General features: G+C 35.2%; 1 protein-coding gene across 2 annotated transcripts; it reads left to right on the plus strand.

Moving 5' to 3' along the window:
- Positions 1 to 18,950, plus strand: LOC135693702 (kinesin-associated protein 3). Of its 2 annotated transcripts, XM_089111313.1 has the most exons (12): positions 1 to 103; positions 142 to 188; positions 736 to 867; positions 1,502 to 1,665; positions 2,026 to 2,223; positions 4,590 to 5,347; positions 6,230 to 6,451; positions 6,833 to 6,998; positions 13,812 to 13,937; positions 14,800 to 14,898; positions 16,342 to 16,427; positions 17,729 to 18,950. In XM_089111313.1, the coding sequence occupies exons 2-12, from the start codon at positions 160 to 162 to the stop codon at positions 18,215 to 18,217; spliced, it is 2,469 nt and encodes an 822-aa protein (XP_088967439.1). In that variant the 5' UTR covers positions 1 to 103; positions 142 to 159; the 3' UTR covers positions 18,218 to 18,950. The 2 variants fall into 2 exon arrangements, with proteins under 2 accessions (XP_088967439.1, XP_065068315.2); XM_065212243.2 differs by having other exon boundaries at positions 9 to 188.
- Positions 18,951 to 19,760: the final 810 nt, after the last annotated feature.

The raw sequence follows: 19,760 nt of genomic DNA on the forward strand, positions 1-19,760 counted from the left end.
TCCTCGTTCCCAGTTCTTCAAGTTTTAATTTATGGCCTAGGCAAGCTATGCTGTTATGGAGAATCAGAGTTTGCAAGGGTTCATATCACGTTGAAAGATAAAACGACCTGAAATACTCTCGCAGGAAAACCTTGTTGATTCGTCTGCAAAGTTCCAGAAATGGAGGACGATGCTAAATTTTTGAAAAGGTACACGAAGATTATTTCTTGGCTTGGCGATGACCGTTGTTTACAATGATTATTCTAGGAGCTTGATTTTGAGGAAATATTCTGTATACATATTTTTTAGGCCGAATATTTAGAATACTTCTGGCCTGTTAAATGAGCACTTCAAAGGAATTTTAAGGCGTCTAATGTCCAATTTCAAAGAGGTAACACATAAGCTGTTGCAAAGTTCGTCTGAAGACATGTAAAATTAAGTGATGCTGTGATTATGCAGTGCAGGGAAATCCTTAATGTCCACTCATTAATAAGGCAAAAATTCTTGCCTTTAAAACGGGTATGGAATTTTTTTTTGCTTAACACAAATATTGGGCTTAACAAGACATTGCATTAAACATATAAATTTTTCCTCGGTTTTAGTCTTGTATCTTGTAAAGTTGCTGTTGTTGAAAGTAGCAAAGGTGTCTTTCAGTGACTTTTTCTGATAAGTGTAAAGGTGATGCATTCAGTGTAGTCTTCCGTTTCCAATTTGCCATCATTAACTGAATCTAAGATATGTATTTGATACCTTTAGGAGAGTTAAAGGCAGATCAATTGATGTGCATCCTACAGAAAATGCCATTGTCGTTCATTATGAACTAGAGGCAACAATCATTGATGGGGTTGGAGATGCAATGATTGGGGAGAGACAGGCAAAGCAAAAAGTGTAAGTCAAAATGCATATTAATTTAAAATTTGCTGTTACTGTAAATTTTCATTTTAGGTTAATTTCTTACTTTCAAAAATTGCCTTTTTTATTATCTGCTAAAGCAGTTTACTAAGTAGTTTGCCATCAATTTTTTGTCAAGTACTGTTTGAATTCATGTGTAGATTCAAACCTTGTATCAAATATGACTGGCCATTAAGCTTTTATCGTTTTAACATTATAATATGTGTGTTATAATATAATGTTATAATTATTTGCAAAGTGTATCAGCAACAGTAAATCATTAGTGTTGACCTATTATATTAGAAGCTTATTTCCCAAACTTTCTTAAAACCAAGAATTATTCAACCTATTCCCCATATGCTCCCTCTTCACTAGCCATGAGACAATTTGTGGCTTGCAGTCAATCACAGATGGTTTTGCATTTGCACTTATCTAACATTTCTTTGCATGATACACCAGATATGACTTTTTTGTCTACTAATACCTTGCAGCGAAAAGCTGCAATTTTCTAGCTGATACTTTTAAAACCTTATTTTCTAAAATTGAATCAGTTGATAAATATAACTAGTATTTTAAGGTTATCTCTTTGCCAAGAGTTCTCTTTTTGAAATATTTTTTTTTACTTTTACAGAATACGCTTAAAAAGTTTAAATCCAAACACAAATATTGCTGCTTTGGCAAATGAAATAGTTGAAAAATGCAAATTGATACATCCAAGTAAACTGCCTGAAGTAGAACAGTTGTTGTATTATTTGCAAAAGAGATCAGAAAAGCAGAAGGATACTTCTAGTGAAGGTATATATTAAGCAAATTGTTAAATTTTGCTTGCATTAAGCAAGCATGATAGAATAGAGAAATTAGTCATCTTCTTTTTGTATATTATCTCTTATGTAGATTATTGTCATTTTTACACCTCTTATTATTCAATTTCAGTTCAAATCAAATATGAGCATGCAATTTTTAAAGCTACTTAAACATAGAAATGCAGCTTTTCTTAAACCATGCTAATATCTTCTTAGCAAGCCTTGTATTCTTAGCTTACCAATGTTCAGGTAATTCATAAAAAAACACTCATTTGAAATTGTACAAAATCTAATATGCACCTAGATAGATTTGCAAGTTAATACTTTAATAATTGAGTTTTATTGTTTCAAGCTTTAGCACCAGCAAAAAAGAAGTCCCAAGATATTGATCCTCTGGACAGCAATGAATTTGATGAATCTGCAAATTTAAATGACATTGAAGAGTACATAGAGCTACTTTATGAAGATACCCCACAAAAAATAAAAGGAACTGCTTTCATTCTTCAACTGGCAAGGAATCCAGATAATTTAGAAGAAATTGCACAAAATGGTGAGGTTTTCTTAGTTATATGACTTTTTGACTAAGGCTCTGTTGTTTGAATTATACCTTATGATACATTATTATATTCCCTCACTTTTGAATACCTTCAAGTTGGTGTCAAGGAATGTTAATTTAAGATATAGACAAGACATGCATTTATCTCTATTTGATATGTGCCTATCAATTTTGTTAAGGAAAACAAATACTGTCAAAAACATTAAAAAAATATGAGATAACTTACTGTATTTTTCATTTCAAATTGTCATTAGTTATCTATTTTTTGGAAAAAGTACAGAATGAAAAACTTAATGTAATAACAAAAGCTCAAGACTTAGTATGAGCACTGCATAATGAAAAAGTTTACAGTTTACACCAAGAAATGGAAAGTTGATATGTCCAAAGTTTATATTAAATATGTGCATATGAATATGTCCAATGTCCATATTTTGACAAAAAGAAATATGTCCAAAGTTTCCATTTCTCGGGGTGTAAACTGTAAACTTTGGACATATTGCTTCAATTGATTAACACCTTTTAGTTTCAAATTTTTGTATTTTGTCAGAATATACAGAATAAAGTTTTGGTTAGCTAGCATGCTCTCATGAGTTATCATTCAAAATATTTCATGTTGTTCAAAACAAAAATATTAAAAAAACATATCATAAGTGGAAAAAACAAGATTTTGAATGTACACTCCAAGATTTAAAAGTAACCTCAATTGCACAGGACTTAAGCAAGAAACGTAAACCTTGATAGGTATGAGCTAAATATACCTTTATATTAAGATATTTTGTTTAAGAAGACAACGTTACCCATAAAATCTTTAGAAAGCAAGTCGGTTAAGCAGAAATTGAATATTTGCCATGTCAATATTTTGCAGAAAGTAGGAGGGGTGTGAAATTATTGTTTGATTTGTGAATTTTTTACTGTGGGATAAGCCTGACTTAAATATTATTTTAACCAGGCATGCTATATAAATATATAATAATTTCTATATGAATTGGCAATGTCATCTTTGTGAACTCTCAGTCCATTAATACATTGACATTTCATATTGACTGACTTTGTTTTTGTTAGTTAGAAGATTGCAGGTATGAGAATGAACCATGAGTCATGTTTTGACAATTGGTGAATATTGCTTTTGACAACCATTTTGAAAGCAACTCATACTATTGCATAAAAAATAAATGACTTATCACCATGAATAATTAAGCAATCTTCAACATTAATTATAATCATTAGCATCTAAGATATAACAATCACTGGTCAGTTATTAGTAATCATCATCAATAAACATCAGCATCAATTGTAAGCATAAATCAATCATCATCTCCATCAATCCCCATTATTACCATTTACTTTAATAATCATCAGCGTAAATCATGATAAGTATCAAGCATAATCATCAATCAATCAATCATCATCATCACCATCATCATTGTTATCACATCAATCATAGACTATAACCACCAGCATCAACTATTATGAAAATCAACAATAATCATCAATCAATGAAGCTATAATCAAAACCAAGGATTCAGTTTCTATAAGCTTGCTTTAACAAGAATTTTGGTTGTTTTCATTTATTACATAAAAATAATTCTATGTTTCAACAATTTATAGTGTCAACTTTCGAATTTCAATATAATCTTGCATTTTCAAGACATTCATATGTTGTGTAAGCAATAACATTGAAATAGTGATTTAATCTAGCAATTAGAGAGAATAAAAAAGATTACTTTGATGTGATCTTGTTCGTTTATCGGCCAATAAAGTGATCAGCTTTCATTTTATCTAAAGAAAATCCAAAGCTAATGCCAAACAATGTAGTATAGTCATTTATTAATAAAACATATTATATTTTTCGTATAATATGGTTTATTCATCATATATATTATATGTTTTCTTTTTTCTCGTCGTTTAACGTCGAAGTTTCATAAAATCCTACGTAATAAGAATCCGTTTTTAGAATTTTAATCACCAAACATAAAATATCACAATGAAATACTTCTAATTATGCAAATCAGTAAATTATGTCAATAATTGAAAGAGATATGGCCAATGGAAGATTTGACGCTTGCTAACGGATTACTGTTATTCACGGTATGAACCGAGGCATGAACCAAGGCCAAATTTATTAGGTTTGGTGGGCGAAAGAGCCTTTGCTTATATTGACAGATCTCAACTCGTAAAACATTTAATGATTTTGCAAATTTAGAGATATTTCACGATGCACTTTCAGGTTATAATATACAAGTTAAAAAAAATCAAAAACCTAAATTTGTTATAACATCACTTAAGAACTTGGTACGTTACATTGCAACCTTTTGTGACTGCATTATTGTTTTTCAAAAATTCGATGATTTTCGTTCTAGAAACCGTTGTAAGTGCATTGGCCCGAATATTGCGAGAAGAATGGAAAGTCAGCACAGAGTTGACAACAAATATTATTTACACGTTTTTCTGCTTCTCGAGTTTCTCAGAGTTCCACCCTGTAGTCTTAAGCCAAAAGACTGGCGCGATGTGTATGACCATTCTTGACTATGAACTAAAAAAGTACACACAATGGACAGATGAGATTGATGCAAAGCGTAATGCACTTGAGAAAGATGCATCCACGAAAAAAGACTACGAAAGAAGCTACAAGAAATACCAAACCCTACTGCAGAAGCAGGAGCATCTTTTGAGGGTGACCGTTTATCTGCTGTTGAATTTAGGTGAAGATACGAAGGTTGAAATCAAAATGAAAAATAAGAAGATTGTCACTCTGCTTATGGGCTTGCTTGGTCGGGACAACTCTGAGCTCCTCATTCTTGTCGTATCGTTTCTTAAGAAATTGAGCATTTTCCAGGAAAACAAAATCGAAATGGCTGAAAACAACATAATCGAGAAGATAGCAGCTCTTATACCTCATGAAAATGATGATCTGCTGAATATAACCCTTCGACTGCTACTAAACTTGACGTTTGACACTGATCTTAGAGAGAAGGCGGTGAAAAATGCACTTGTTCCTAAACTTGTCTCTTTGATACCTTCAGAGCATCACTGTATCGTAGTTTTGTGCATTCTGTATCACATAAGTCTAGATGATCGGTACAAGTCTTTCTTCAGCTATACGGATTGTATCCCAGTGGTGAGTTCTGCATTTTTCACTTGTGTTTATCGTTATTTCTTATTCTTTGTTATTCTTTCTTATTCTTATTCTCATTCTTTCTTATTTTTATTCTTTCTTATTTAAGTCCTGATTAGTACAGATTTCCACTGCCCTTGATATGGGAACTATCCAATATAATTATCAGGTGTAAATGAACACCAAACCTGAACGGCTTGCCTCCTTAAAACATTAGCAAAATTGAGTTGTTAGTATGTTTGCAGGCACACATCTACAAGGCACTGTTGGCAGTCTAAAACATTTTTTAGAAAACTCTGCCCTTTTCAAAGGTAAAAAGGTTTTTTTGGAGCTGCCTAGTGACCCTAAGTGATGTAAACTTGAGCTAGAGCCCGGGTAAAAATTATCCTGTACAGGCACGAGATTTTCCACCGGCTCCCATATTTTAAGATGAAAGAAAAGTGAAATTTCAAAAATTTTTGCTGAGCAAAGAAAGGAATAATTTAAGTCCAATAATCAGAAGTTGTTTGTGGTTGCTGTTTTCCATTTGAATTTATTGTTATGGACACTTTCGTTTAGGTTGAAGTCATGGAAAATATAGCCTTTCTATGAGACGCTGTGTTATTCTAAATTGGCATTATTGTCCCTCCTTGAGCCGACACCATGTTGCATTTCTGCCCTCGCTGAATGAACCACTAACAACTGACTAACAGTAGGTCTTTTGCTAGCAAATCTGATTTTTTGTGTGTGTAAAATTACGATCAGTCTAGTAATTTTTGAAAAAAACAGGAAGTAGTTGGAAACAGGAAAAAATTCCATCAAAAACAATGCTAGCAAATTGGAGAGACTCTCACTTTCTGATAAAATTTTATCGGTAATTCAAAGTAACTGATTATTTATCTGTAGGTTATGAAAATGATTCTTGAATGCAAGTCAGATCGTGTGGACATTGAGCTGATTGCTCTGTGCATCAACTTAGCATCGAATAAAAGAAATGCTCAGCTGATATGTGAAGGAAATGGCCTTAGACTTCTAATGCGTAGAGCTTTGAAGTTCAAGGATCCCTTACTCATGAAGATGATTAGAAACATTTCACAGCACGATGGCCCAACCAAAAAGGATTTCATGGTATTGCCATTTGTTAAGCTTTTTTGCTGCGATGTGTTATTTTCATAGGAACTGATAGACTTTTTATGAAGATTAGTCTAGCCTTTAGCAATTTCATTTTTTTACATAAGATAGACAATTATTTTGCCACCAGTAAAAATTATCTAAAACCTTCAGAAATTTGAACGCTATAAAGACATTTAATCCATGACCCTCTTTGATTCGGAAAAACAACTCCGACTTCGAGATGAAGTTTGGAAAATGATATTCGCTAAAGAAGTCTTCGTTATCCACGATATTTGCTGCTTATAGCTCTTTTTTACTCTTGTATTTAAAACTTCGTAGTTTTATAACCTTTATTTCCCATAACGTTTTATTGTTAAAAGTATGTTTCTTTTTAAGAATTACATACCAGATTTGGCCAACATAATAAAGAACTACGGCGATGAGGAATTTGTTATTGAGTGTGTTGGCATTCTTGGCAACTTGAACGTTCCAGATATGGATTACTCGGTGATGCTGAAGGAGTATGATCTTCTTGCTTACATTAAGAGCAAACTTATCCCAGGTGATCAATTTATTTCATTTCGTTAAAAAGGCCTTCATTTAACATAGAGAGTGTGTTGTGTGCATAAAGAGCCACTTTGTGCAAAAATAGCTTTGTGCTGGTTTTGCTGTGAGTCCCGAACGGTAATGTAAATTGCGGTATTATGGCGACGTCCTTCTTTAGAATTGACTGCAGCCATTAGGAGACTTGCAACAGTCTGTTTCGCATTATGTCACCTTGCTCTGGCATTTGCTCTGGTAGCAGGCACACAAGTTCTTGACTTGAGGTGCCTCTATTTGGAATACAGTAATGGCGGATAGCAACAGTTGCTATGCCCAAGGTTACGTGGGTGAAAACGATCTTCAGCTTGCTTATTGTTGGAAAGTACATTAAATTGTATACAGTAGGAGTCAATTAACTTGCTCTTTATATCTAATCAAAGAAACAGACTTGGCTCAATATATGTCAACCATAAATTGAAAGCTGATGCCTCAAGTGCAAAAATAGCCAGGTTTTTAGTTTTTCGTGGTAGACCTTTTCTCTTTTTAAGGGCTTCAAAAAGGTTTTCATTTATGTTTACTTCATTTTGAAATTGTTTAAAAATGGTCACAAATTGGTCTTGAGAAAATGAAAAAAACTTACAATATAAACTTAATTTACTCATTAAGATTACTACGATTTCATTAAACAAAAGATTTCACAAAAATATGAATCAAGGCAATTAGCAAAAAAATCATTGAAAAAACTAATATAGAAAAATTGAAAAAGCTTAAAGCAAATTTGCATAGAATTAGTAAATAGTGCTGAGTTTCATAAATTAAGAGTGGCATCAATTATAAATGAAAATGTAAAAGAGCTTATGGACACTATTGAAATCCTCAGAGAGCATGGGGGCTATTTCAAGAGACTATAATCAAGTAGGTAACCAGAAAATAAACACAAGAATAATGTAAGGGTAAAAACAATCCTGTTCAAAAACATTGGAAGAAAACAAGGTGATAGAAGGTTCCCAGAGAATGCAACATTCGTGAAAGGGGAACTCCAAAATGTTTAAAATATGTAGCTTAAAAACAAAGAAAAGTCCAGGGTTAGATAATATGTGTAATGAATTTTGTATGAATTGTGGAAAAAAACTGAAAACATCAATTTTGAAAGTTATAAATATTGCGTTTGAAAAGGGGGTTACACCAAAAACGTGGAAAAGATTAATAGTTAAAACAATATACAAGTGAAAAGGTAATAGGAAACAATTAAAAAACTGGCGAGGAATATTTCTAACTATCCATATCAGCAAAATCTTTGAAAAGTTGTTACTTTATTAAAAAAACTAAGGAAAAATATAGAAAATGGCTTTTCAGAGGCTGCTGCTGGTGGGAGAAAGAGAAGATCAACCCTATATCTCCTAATTATGTGGCAAGCAGTGATTGATTACTTCGAATACATTAAATGTGATATTAACTTAGTGTTCCTTGAATTAGAAAAAGCTTTTGACAAATTATATTTGAAATCATGTTTACTCGATCTATATTAAAGTGGAGTTAAAGGTAAATATCTAAGAAGCACAGTAGCGATTCTACGTGGGGGGGGGCTAAGGGGGGCCACGCCCCCCATAAATTTTATTTGCCCCTTGTTTTGCCCCCCCCAGTTATTTTCAAAAGTTTCTATTAAAAATTCAATTTTTTCTGCCAAAGATGTTCAATCGTTTTTTCACTTTGTTAGGGTTGCTCTCTTTATTTTCCTCAATGCTATCACAGCTGCTCCTTACACCACTAATAAAAACTATTTGGCATAATGATAACAGCATTGATAGAACTGTACCAAGGACATACTTATCTATGGGGATCTAAGAACCGGTGCCTTGTGGCTAGCTAATTTCGAGCCACCACGCCACTGCTTTACATTCTACTAGTTCCCAAAGTAATAGCTAGCGTTGGCTCCTATAACTGACAGTTTGGCCCCCGGCTAGCCCCCCCCCCCAAATTTTTAAGGCTAGAATCGCCACTGAAGAAGCATCTAAAAATAAATACACCATGTGGAATAACTCAGGACATTGAAATAGGCGAGAATCTTAAACAAGGCATAATATTAGCAGCCCCGATATGTGATAAAGAAATGGAACCTATAATTATAAAGAGACAAGGAATATGATATGGAAGGATGGTTATCCCACCTCTATTGTGTCAAGATGATATTCTGTTTGCATCTATTTCAGTAGAGAAAATGCAACAAATATTGAACATAGCAGAAGAATTTCAAAAACAAAATCTACTAAACTTTAACCTTGATAAGAGTGAAAGAATGATAATGAATTTTAAAAACAAACAGAGTAAAGGCCAAGGTAGGAAACTAAAGCTTAATGAGGCAACCCTAAAAGAGGTTAGCAAATATAATTACTTAGGAGATATAAAAAATAGCAGAGGAACAGTAGAGGAATGCATTAATAGCAGGAAAAATTCATCAAAGGCAATCATTAATGAAATCAAATTCTTTATCAGCCAACCAGCATTCAAAAAACAAAGCATGGAAATAAGCATAACATTGAAACTGTACTTATCTCTAAAATCTTATATGGAAGTGAAACATGGACTTATATGCAACAAATATTTTTAGAAATCCTTGAAAATATTCAAAAAGATGCGATAACCAAAACCACTTCAATACCAAAATCAACACCCAATCAAGGCTTACTATATGAATGTGGACTTATGCCAATGGTTTATCGAATGAAATTAAGAAGGCTTTTGTACCTACATAAACTAATAAACATGAAAGAAACACGTTTGACAAAATAAGTATACCAAGAACAAAAGCTGGTATAATTAAATAATGAATGGCTTGATTGAACTGAGTATACAATCAGGGGCGTCACTTGAGTGTGGGGGGGGGGGGGTGTTGGAAATTCCCTAACCGTGCGAGTTCTTTCGCGAAAAAAACTAATTTGGTAAAAGCGTCAAGCGACTTTCATGCGAATTCAAACGTAACATTTTACAACTTAAAACTGAAATACGATATGCGATATGACTTTCACCTGATTTTGAGATTTTTGTGGTACTGTGTATAAACAACGTAACAAGTTTGAATAACAGAACCAAAAACGCGGGTTAAAGGTCCTCTAATATTTTCAACATGGGGTATGGGGGGATGGTTCACCACGAAAGTCTCCCCCCAACCATGAAAGTAGGACCTTTTCGCACAGCAAAAATGATTTTTGCAGGGCAAATGTTTTCTACCAACGGATCTATTTTGTTGTTTTTCTGATGTAACTGTAACAAGAAAGTAGGTTATGCTTGTCATTTGTCTACTCCAAAAGTAAATGATACAGACTACCAGTGACACGAAATAGAAATTGCCAGCGTGATCTTGGGCTGGATGAAATAGATTTCTAGATTGATTCTGATTTCCTTTCACCTTAAGTGTTACACCAATTTCTATGGTTATACCCTTGGTTGATATTTGTTTCTTATTTAAAAACCATACTAAAAAGTCAAGCACCGCTTGCCAGAAAACTAAGACATTGTAAGTGGGGCTATTTGGGTCAAAATTTGATGGAACAGCTTTGCATATTTGGGTCTAAATTTGCTTTGACTGTAACCAGAAGCGTGACTTTAAGAAGGGCGTCGACTATATATGGTTTTTATATCTATTTTTTGTGGATGATATGGGGTGTATTGTATAAATTCCTGTAGAATTTCAAGCTTGTGTTTGCTAGATGAAGATTATGTCATCGATAAATCTCTTCCAAAATATTTGACTACGCCCCATCGTACAATTCAATTCAAGAGTCTGCAGGCAGGCTACCCCATCGGGGCATTGCTCAAGATATGTTGTTCTATTGTTGTCATGAATATGTTGGCATAATTTGGGGCAAAGGTTTTTCCCATTGCGGTGCCTTAAGGGAGGTTAATAAAATTTACCATTACAAGTTTGTTTATAAAAGGCAGTAAATTGAAGTTCAGGCTGGTTGTTCTTAATTTTTTCGAAAATCTGAGGCTGAATTGTGCTTACTTTGTTCTTAAATTTGTAGGGTTTAAGCAGTGCGATTGCTAGCTTTTCACCCTAGGGAGGGATCCAGGCCTCATTTGCAAACAAAGTGCGTGAGAAAATCTTCATTTGCCGCCATGTTAGAATATTCACGGGAAAAGCACCCCAAGATGACAAAAAACTCCTCGTTTTTGAGATGAAACATTGTTCAAAAGTTACATTTTACGGTAGCTCAGCCTCAGCTTGTTCTTAAGTTGTTTTCAACTTTTGACAAATTTTGAAGCTCGTGTTCTTATAAAATTGTTCTTATGAAAAGAGAGTGTAAAGGCAATATAATTATGTTTGAGAATAATAATCACCGTCTGTTGAATTTTATATGCAGCAGGGTAGTTTCCCCATAATGATTTTTGATGAGATTAAGGGAAGCTTTGATACCTCATCTTGTGAAATGCTAGTGTGTATATCGAAAGTGTGTTGTAAAAAATGAGCCCATGCTCTTTGAATCCAGGATGGTGGATTTCCTCACTCATTTAAAAAACTTTCTCTTGCTCGTCTCCCCAAGGTTTGGCAAAAACATCGGTGAACTTGTAGACACACTTACCCTGAGTACCAGACTCACTATATAAAATATATAGTGAGTCTGGTACCCAGGGTAGGACACACTGAGCAAGTACCTAAGCGGGAACAATTTACCTTAAGAAGTAACTTGGTGTTACGGGAACTGAGGGCCAGTTCCCAATCCCAACATTTTAAAAGCTATTTCAAAAGAAAATATTTTGATATAAGTTACAGATGTGGATTACATGAAGAAAACATAGAACATTTATGGCAATGTGAACAATTCAAAAAAAACCTTCCAGGAATGGAACAAATTCTAAAAAGCAACGCAAAAAGGCCTGATAGAAATTGAGAGATTGGTTGAACTTCTTGAAACTTAAGTGGAAGTTAGCCTGTGGTACTTTACTGCACATGACATCTTTCCTGGCAATTCTGTGTTTGTGTTATAGTGACTAATCCGAAATGGAGATTTGGCGAGATTATATATTATTTTTATTATTAGCGAGCCAGCTACCATGTCAGCCCGGGTGTGAGAAGAATGATATGATTGTAGACTTAATTCGGTTTAGAATTCTGTTACGCTTCTCCCGTAGCAATGCGGTTTTACGGGAATTCGAAACAAAATTAGTAAGCTGATAAACAAATTTCCAATGTAACTGTGGTTTTGGCCCTTGGTGTTGTAGCACAAATCAAAAGTTGACCATATCTTACCGGGAATTTTCTTTCCTAATCACCGCGGTTAGATTACTGAATATGTGTGAAATGAATTCACTTTGGAATGTAGACAATGGTGAACAGTGTAGCAAATGTCCACAGAACAAATTAAATGAGTTAGTCCTAGTCCTAAGGGCGGGTTTTGATAATATGTGGCTAGTGTATCCCATAAAGCTTATTTTAAAAACGAGTATCTTCAAAGATATTTAAAATGCACTTTTTGTCTGGTCTCTGTTTCTTCATACTTACAGTGAACGCCCCTGACATCTGTAGCTTAGGACAAGGGTAAAATGAAGTTACTACCTGCGACGGCACCATGGTTGCCGCCGAAGGGGAAAAATTTTATAATCTATTGCTCCAAATTTGCCAGAAATTGCATACTTAGAAGCAAATTCTGATGATCAAATTTTATTATTAAATTGAGTTTCCACTGGGGGAAAGCGATGGTTTTGATCGACTTCTTCCTTGTTTTACCTTACGTAATATAACTGCATAAATTTTCAAAACTGGGGCAAAATTTAAAAATTGATAGACACAAATTGGCACTGTCCTGCTCTTCACTATCAAATAAAGATATAATTTATGACCAATATTGATCAATTTCTAGAACCAAATTTGGCCCTTGAAAATTCGGATTTTATCTGACAAAATCCGAGCAGTAAATCACTCTGTGGTAGAAATCTGTAAATCTGAAACCTGAAACAATATCATATTTTAAAGAAAGAAAATAATTTAAGGATATATTCAGGCTAAAAACCAATATTTTTTGATAATATCCAGGCTGGACAAAAATTTAAGTATTCTAATAAAAACAAAGAAGTGTATTTATAGGCGAGCAAAGATTCGGTTTGAGTCAACAATTAATATTTATTCAAAAGGCTGGGAGATGTGGAACCCTCCTTTCTTCTTCAGTCCCCCTAAACAAGAGTGCAAACATAATTTTCACTGTCATAAAACCTAGTTGCATCAGGCATAAAAAACTTGTAGCATGTAGGAAAGCAAAAATTAATCCCCTATAACGAACAGATTGATTAGGAAAACTGAATGAAGAAGATTCAATTGTTGAATATCGATGTGTTAGAGAGGCCACTTTACTCAGTTTTAAATCTTTGCCCTTGTGATTCAAAATTTTTACAAAGCCTTAACAGCTTTGAATCACTCCCTAGAGGAATACTGATCAGACACTGAGTCATGGTATGAAGGGGTCGGTGTGTATATCTTACGGCTGATGGTGGGGTAAAGTAGTCTTGAAAAAGTACACACACCAAGGAAAACTGCAAAACTAGTGTTTTTCCTTAGCTAAGTAGTAATGTATCAGAAAATTTTGAATTCCCACTGCTTTAAAGTGCACGGGAATCAAATTTTTTATTTAGTGAAAGCTATTGCGCAGAGAGCCGTTTTCATTTCCTCGTGGCCCAATTGTCTGGATGTATAAAGAGCCCTTTTATTCCAAATCCTGCTATCTCATATTTCTAGATTTTAGACTAGAATCTTTGAAAAAATGCGAATCAATTGTTTGTTCTTGTATAATTATATATATTTATATATATACTATATATTGTTCCGCTTTGAATGTTTCAGGTGCTGTTGAAGACGATCTTGTTCTTGAGGTGACAATTCTTACTGGTACAATCGCTAGTGACGAAGGCTGTGCTACGATGTTGGCTAAATCGGGTATTATCCAAGACCTTATCGAGCTGCTTAGAGGTATTCCTGTGTTCTGTCAACCAATAACTTATCGACACGTTGTTTACTAAGAGTTTTTTTATTTTGGTTTTTTTAGCAGTTTTGGCCTTAATACTGACATGCTGGAAAGGATTCTTTTTCCATTTAGATACCATTTCAGAAAGCAAGGGACTTTTGTAGCTGTTTGTGAAGAATTTGCGAGAATTCGCCTCTAACATTTAATTCAAATCAGCCAGTCACATTGGAAGAAAATCACAAAATTTCGGTGCCGGAGTCTTTTAAGAATACAACTTTTTCTTTGATGTTGTTGTTTTAAGTTTTGAGATTTCTGAATTTTTTCAGCACTGACCATTTTTAACTGAGCTAAATGGTTTGCCTTCTTCCTGATATGCGTCCTTTATAACTTGACTTTTTCCTAGCTTGTCTTCTTCCTAGCTTGTCTTCTTCCTAGCTTGTCTTCTTCCTAACTTGACTACGTTCTAACTTGCTTCTTTTAATCTTCCGTTCTTCGTAAATTGCTTCCTTCATTTGCCTCCTTCATAACTTGGCTTCTTCCTATCCTGACTTCTTCGTAACTAACTGACGTGGCTTCATCCTATTCTCATTTCTCTGTCTGTCTAATACCAAGAAAAAAATGTTCATTTTTCAGTCAAATAATGCCATTGTAGTCCATATTTTTAGCACACTTGCATTAACACCTGTTTCAGATGCTTACAGCAAGTCTTTTGACCATACATTTCGGTTTGCCCTGAACTTTCGGTTGTTGTCTATCCTTTTCTTTTAAATAGGCTTATCAAAGATTTTTATTCTTCTTAAATTCTGTTCCTCTGACCTTTATAATGAACATATATTTAGCTAAACGTCTGAATTATTGTCATTTTAGCGAAACAAGAAGATGACGAAGTTGTGCTCCAAGTTGTCTTTGTGTTTTACCAAATGATATTTCACCAGGCAACGAGGAACGTCATTATCAAAGAAACGCGTATCCTTTGTAGCTTTCTGTCACTGAACAGGCTTGAAACGTCTTTTCCTGGCAACTACACGAGGGAAAGGCGATGCCTTCTCTTTCCATTACATTACACTTACCTAGTTTGATGGGTGTGGTCATGAATATTTTAAAAAGGCAACACCAAAAAATGTCCCTAATCTGTTTGTCCATAACCCCTATTACCTTTCATTTGATTTTCTGGATTTTCCAGGATTAGCGGTTTCTTTTCCAGGATTTTACAAGAGTAACTAAGCCAGGATTTTCTCAAAAAATTAACTCTTTCTGTCTACACAAGTCGGGATCCTTTATTTTGATGTAAACAGATTCTAAAACTCCTAAATGAAAAGATGACTTTGCCTGTCCAATGATTTTTAAATTGTCGTCACTAGCATATGTTTTGGCAAACTCTGGATTTGTGATTAAATGTGGATCAATTGCCGAATCACATTTTTGGGCTTTTTGTTCTTTTGCAAATACGCTGTAGCTGTTTTCATTTCGCAACCGTTGTTTTGCCTGAGAATTACCCATAGCAACACCATCTAGCAATGTCCTCAGGGATTGGGGGCAATTTAGATCCCTATAGTCTCATCAAATGGCAGTGGCACGTTGGTAAACAACCTGCTGATGTCAACCGAGTACATAAACATTTTCTCGGCTTCTGAATCCAAGTTTTGGATAAAAGGGCCAAGAAAAGGAGTTTTCCATACACCGAGATTAATGAAGTGTTAGGACCGGTTCTAAAATTTCGGATAGCCACTTTGCTTGTTTATGTTGAGAAGAGCCAATCATAAATAGGCGTGACCAAACAGATCAAACATCCCGACACCCATCTGACCACCCGGGTAAAATTTAAGCTTTCTCTCTTTCTTCTATAATCTTCTTTATAAGCTAGCCTTTCATTATATTAAGCGTGAAACACAAAGTGACTGCTTTAAGCATAATCATTAAACGGGGAATCGAAACATCATGAGCTATAGGCCAGAGGGTAAATTTGGACCTTTTTTAATCCCTCTGTGTGCAGGCTACTTTCAAGCTCTCTCATCCGCTCAGCAGCAGTTATACTTACTCTATAACCATGTATATATATATAGATACTCAATAAAAAAACAACTTGGTTGACGTTTCGCTATAAGCTTCTTCAGAATCAATGTTTCTGAGCATATATATATATATATATAGAAATTTGTCTTTTGATACTTCCGTAGCACAGTGCTCAATACGTTAGCACGTAGAGCGTGATATATCATAGAGTTGAAGAAAATAAGACTACATGGTTTATCTCTACAAGCCTGCTTCGTGAGTAACTCACTCTTCGGGAGATGTTCTGAGATCTTCGGGAGATCTTGGAGATCTTCATATATATATATATATATGCTCGCTGTATGGCCATCCCTTAAGAGCTGTTTCCATTATTATGTTTTCTTAACCGTGCCACAGAGGCGCCAGCCTATTTGATTGACTTGATGCACGATAAAAACGAAGAAGTCAGAAAGATCTGCGATGGAACACTGGATATTATATCGGTAAGTTAGTCTGTACACTCCCCCTATTACCCCATCTTGCATATAAAATTTGCAATACAAGTAAATATGATCAGGGGTCTGTAGCCAGCTGTTATCAGAAGTTTACATATACAGACCTGTCAAGTTTCAGTTTTGAAAATGAATGAGATTTTTTAATGAGTGCGGTTGAAGGCTCTTGCGCTAAGGACCTTTGAAAGAATGCTGGTTTCACTCCCCAATAAGTATTGCGCTCTTAGTGTTTTCGAGACACAACATGAAAAAAGTATATTGTTGACATGGCTGATACCTCGTGAACACCATAATAATCATAACTCATTTGACTTAGCTATCAGCTCTATGTATAAGCTTTAAAGTGAATGACCTGTGTTAAAAGAACAGGTCCCCAAGCGTTTTCTGTTTGCAAAAAAGATATAAGAATCATCAAATCAGAATGCGTGAACCAACGTCATTGTGATGATAATCAAAACTTTGACGAAAATTTGAACTCAAGTTTTATTTTTCGTCAAGATGATACACTTTGCATACTGCGCCGCGAAATGTTTTGAGGATCATCTTAAAAATCGCCTAGGTGAGAGCTACCTTAAGGTCATTTTAAGAAGGTTGCCTTTAATGTTTTAGATTATTCCGTTCTCCAGGCCTTGAAAGTGAGTGACAGCGCGTCACCATTGAATAAGAATTTCTGCTTACCTGGTCATAAAAAAAAGTCTTCGAGGAGAGTTATGTTTAGTGTGCCATGTCTCTACTTTTATAATCTAAATGATCGGTACAGTTGCCAAACATTCCTTTTTTGTACTGTCCTCCTGTGACACATTTACCCATGGGCCCACTGGGCCCGGGCCCAGGGGCCCCCCAAAATTCTTCGATTTAAAATTACAAAATTTTAAAAGCCTTTTAAGTGCTCTTGATTTCAATTTTTTGTTTGAATGAAGCTAAGGGGCCTCGCAAAGTAACGAATTCCATTTTAAGATTGGAATAAAGGGCGTGGTCACAAGAATTTTGAGCTCGCTCCGCTCGCAGGGGCCTCCTATTTTATTTTTACCCCAGGGCTTTTGAAACTTTCGCTTTTCCTGGTTGGAGCTTCCCCCAATGCAATGATTGCACTTAGTTTGTTGCACAATTTGTCATACAGAGGTTTCTCTGGTGAAAAATGTTTCACCGTGCTGAAAAGGGTAAATAAAAAGAGTGTGAACTAATTTTTTGGTATATATGTGTCAACTTTGGGTCCAGGGCCCCAACAGACTTAAATGCGGCCCTGTTGTCCTGGGATGACGTATTTTCTTCATCATTCATATTATCTGCAGGAGTGTGACGAAGAATGGGGAAAGAAAATCTTGATCGAGAAATTCAGATGGCATAATTCACAGTGGCTTGAAATGGTTGAAAATCATGCAGAAGATGGCGAAGACGACCCAAATAATCTTCTTTATTATGATGATGAAAACCCATACAACTCAGACATCCTTGATAGACCGGACTTGTTCTACGGACATCCAGAAGATTTGCTTAATGGTTCAAATGATGATGATTATCCTTACCAATCTTGGGAGGGAGGCATCGATCCACGTTATGAGACTGAGTATGGTATGCCTCCGGACCCATATGAAAGACCGCGAACGGCGCATGGAAGGCCAGACGGCGGAATGTTCTATGGTGATATGATGAATGAAGATGATGAAGATACTGATGATTATGATGTTAGCGATTTTGGCAATAACGGACGGGACATGGGGGGCATGTATGGAGTGCGTCCGGAAAATAGAGGCGTCCCATATGGATATGGCAGGTACTGAGCAGAGAGAAGAAAGAATGAATTTAGATACTGAGTGCAAGTAATGTATTTTTTCCGTATTCAAAGGGATACTATACCCAGTAGCGGCGCCACGGGGGGACTGAGGGAGACACCCCCCCCCCAAGTTCTCAGCAGAATCGATTTTGTATTTCGTCTAAATTCGATGAGAAAATGTTGGGGGAGGGGTAATAATTCGACACCGTACTTTTTGTGATGTAATCCAATGATTTTGAAACTGTCAATTTTCAAACAAAAGTTAGTCGTAGGCGTTCCTTTGGATAAAATTGGCGTTCCCTGTTGGTAAAAGGGCGTTTTCTGGTGGTTAAAAAGGCGTAGCTTAAATTTTTTGGTTTGTCCCCCCTCAGAGCTTAGTGGCTGGCGCCGCCATTGATATACCGCATTTAGTGTGTTATAAAACAAATAAGCCATGCTTGTCTGGTTGTAAATCTGGAATAATTGCACGAGCACACTTTATTGATATTAATAGAGCTCCAGAATCTGTTTGATGATAAAATTACGTTGTTCATGAATGCCAAATTAATGCTATCAGCATGTTGCAGGATTTTCGGTCTTTGCGGACATCCGCAAAATTTTGATCTCGTTGCAGAGTATTTTGTTTGGTTTTCTAAGCGCTGCAGAGTATGACATAGTTTGCAAGACATTGAGTATGGAATGTTTTTAAAATGTGCATGTAAGATGATACTTGCCCATTTTTTACCTCTTGGTTTGAAGTACATGTCCCACAATGCTATTTGCCAATAGTCCCTTCTAGTTTTGAGAAGCACCAATTTTTTCTAGCAATTTCTTTCGTTCCCAAAATTCAATTAAATGTTTTTATCAAGAATTTGTTGTGAGAAATACATATCCCGATATAGCGAACTTCAAAGGGAACCAGAAAATAGTTGTTTCTATTGGGAGTTCGTTTAACCGAGAGAAAACATATTTTTAGATATTTTCATAATACACATTATGTTTCCCTGGGTACCAGACTCACTATATATAAAACAAAATAGAGATATCCATTTATTTTATATATAGTGAGCGTGGTGCCCAGGGTAACGTTATGTGTGCCTGTTTAAACTATCTCCAACTTCTGTGCATATTACACTCCAAAAAACCAAGCTGAATTCAAATATTTCTAATGGTTAGTCATCAAGAACGAATATCTTTAGGTTTCTTTTATGCTTTGGGATTTGCAAAGCTGGTATCACTTCACTTCTAGTCGGCGGCTGAATGATGCCTTTGATCACATTCTTATTTGTCTTCTTCTTTTCACGTTTCATCTCGGTCTCCCAATAAAATTTCATCGTCGCTCATTGCCAATTTCTCATTTGTAAGAAGGTGTTCGTTGGTGTCAATGTATTCATTTACAGTAATGTTTGACGCGATCAAACTTTCATCTCGTACTTTGGGTTTGTCAGGCAGTGCTTGAAATGTATCATCAGCATGTTTTGCCGAAGACAATAAATGATTTCCCACAAGTGGAAGCGATAAATGAACACCGAAAATAATTAAGTATAAACAACAGATGAAAAATTTATGGA

This window comes from Rhopilema esculentum, chromosome 11 (genome assembly GCF_057945365.1).
Source record: "Rhopilema esculentum isolate cy_ngs chromosome 11, ASM5794536v1, whole genome shotgun sequence".
Lineage (NCBI taxonomy): Eukaryota > Metazoa > Cnidaria > Scyphozoa > Rhizostomeae > Rhizostomatidae > Rhopilema > Rhopilema esculentum.

Bases quoted from the DNA above. Each gene is read 5' to 3' on its own strand.
- LOC135693702 (XM_089111313.1), top strand. From the start codon at position 160: ATGGAGGACGATGCTAAATTTTTGAAAAG. The intron at 5,348-6,229 runs GTGAGTTCTGCA...ATTTATCTGTAG, and splicing joins ATACGGATTGTATCCCAGTG to GTTATGAAAATGATTCTTGA. The intron at 13,938-14,799 runs GTATTCCTGTGT...TTGTCATTTTAG, and splicing joins CCTTATCGAGCTGCTTAGAG to CGAAACAAGAAGATGACGAA.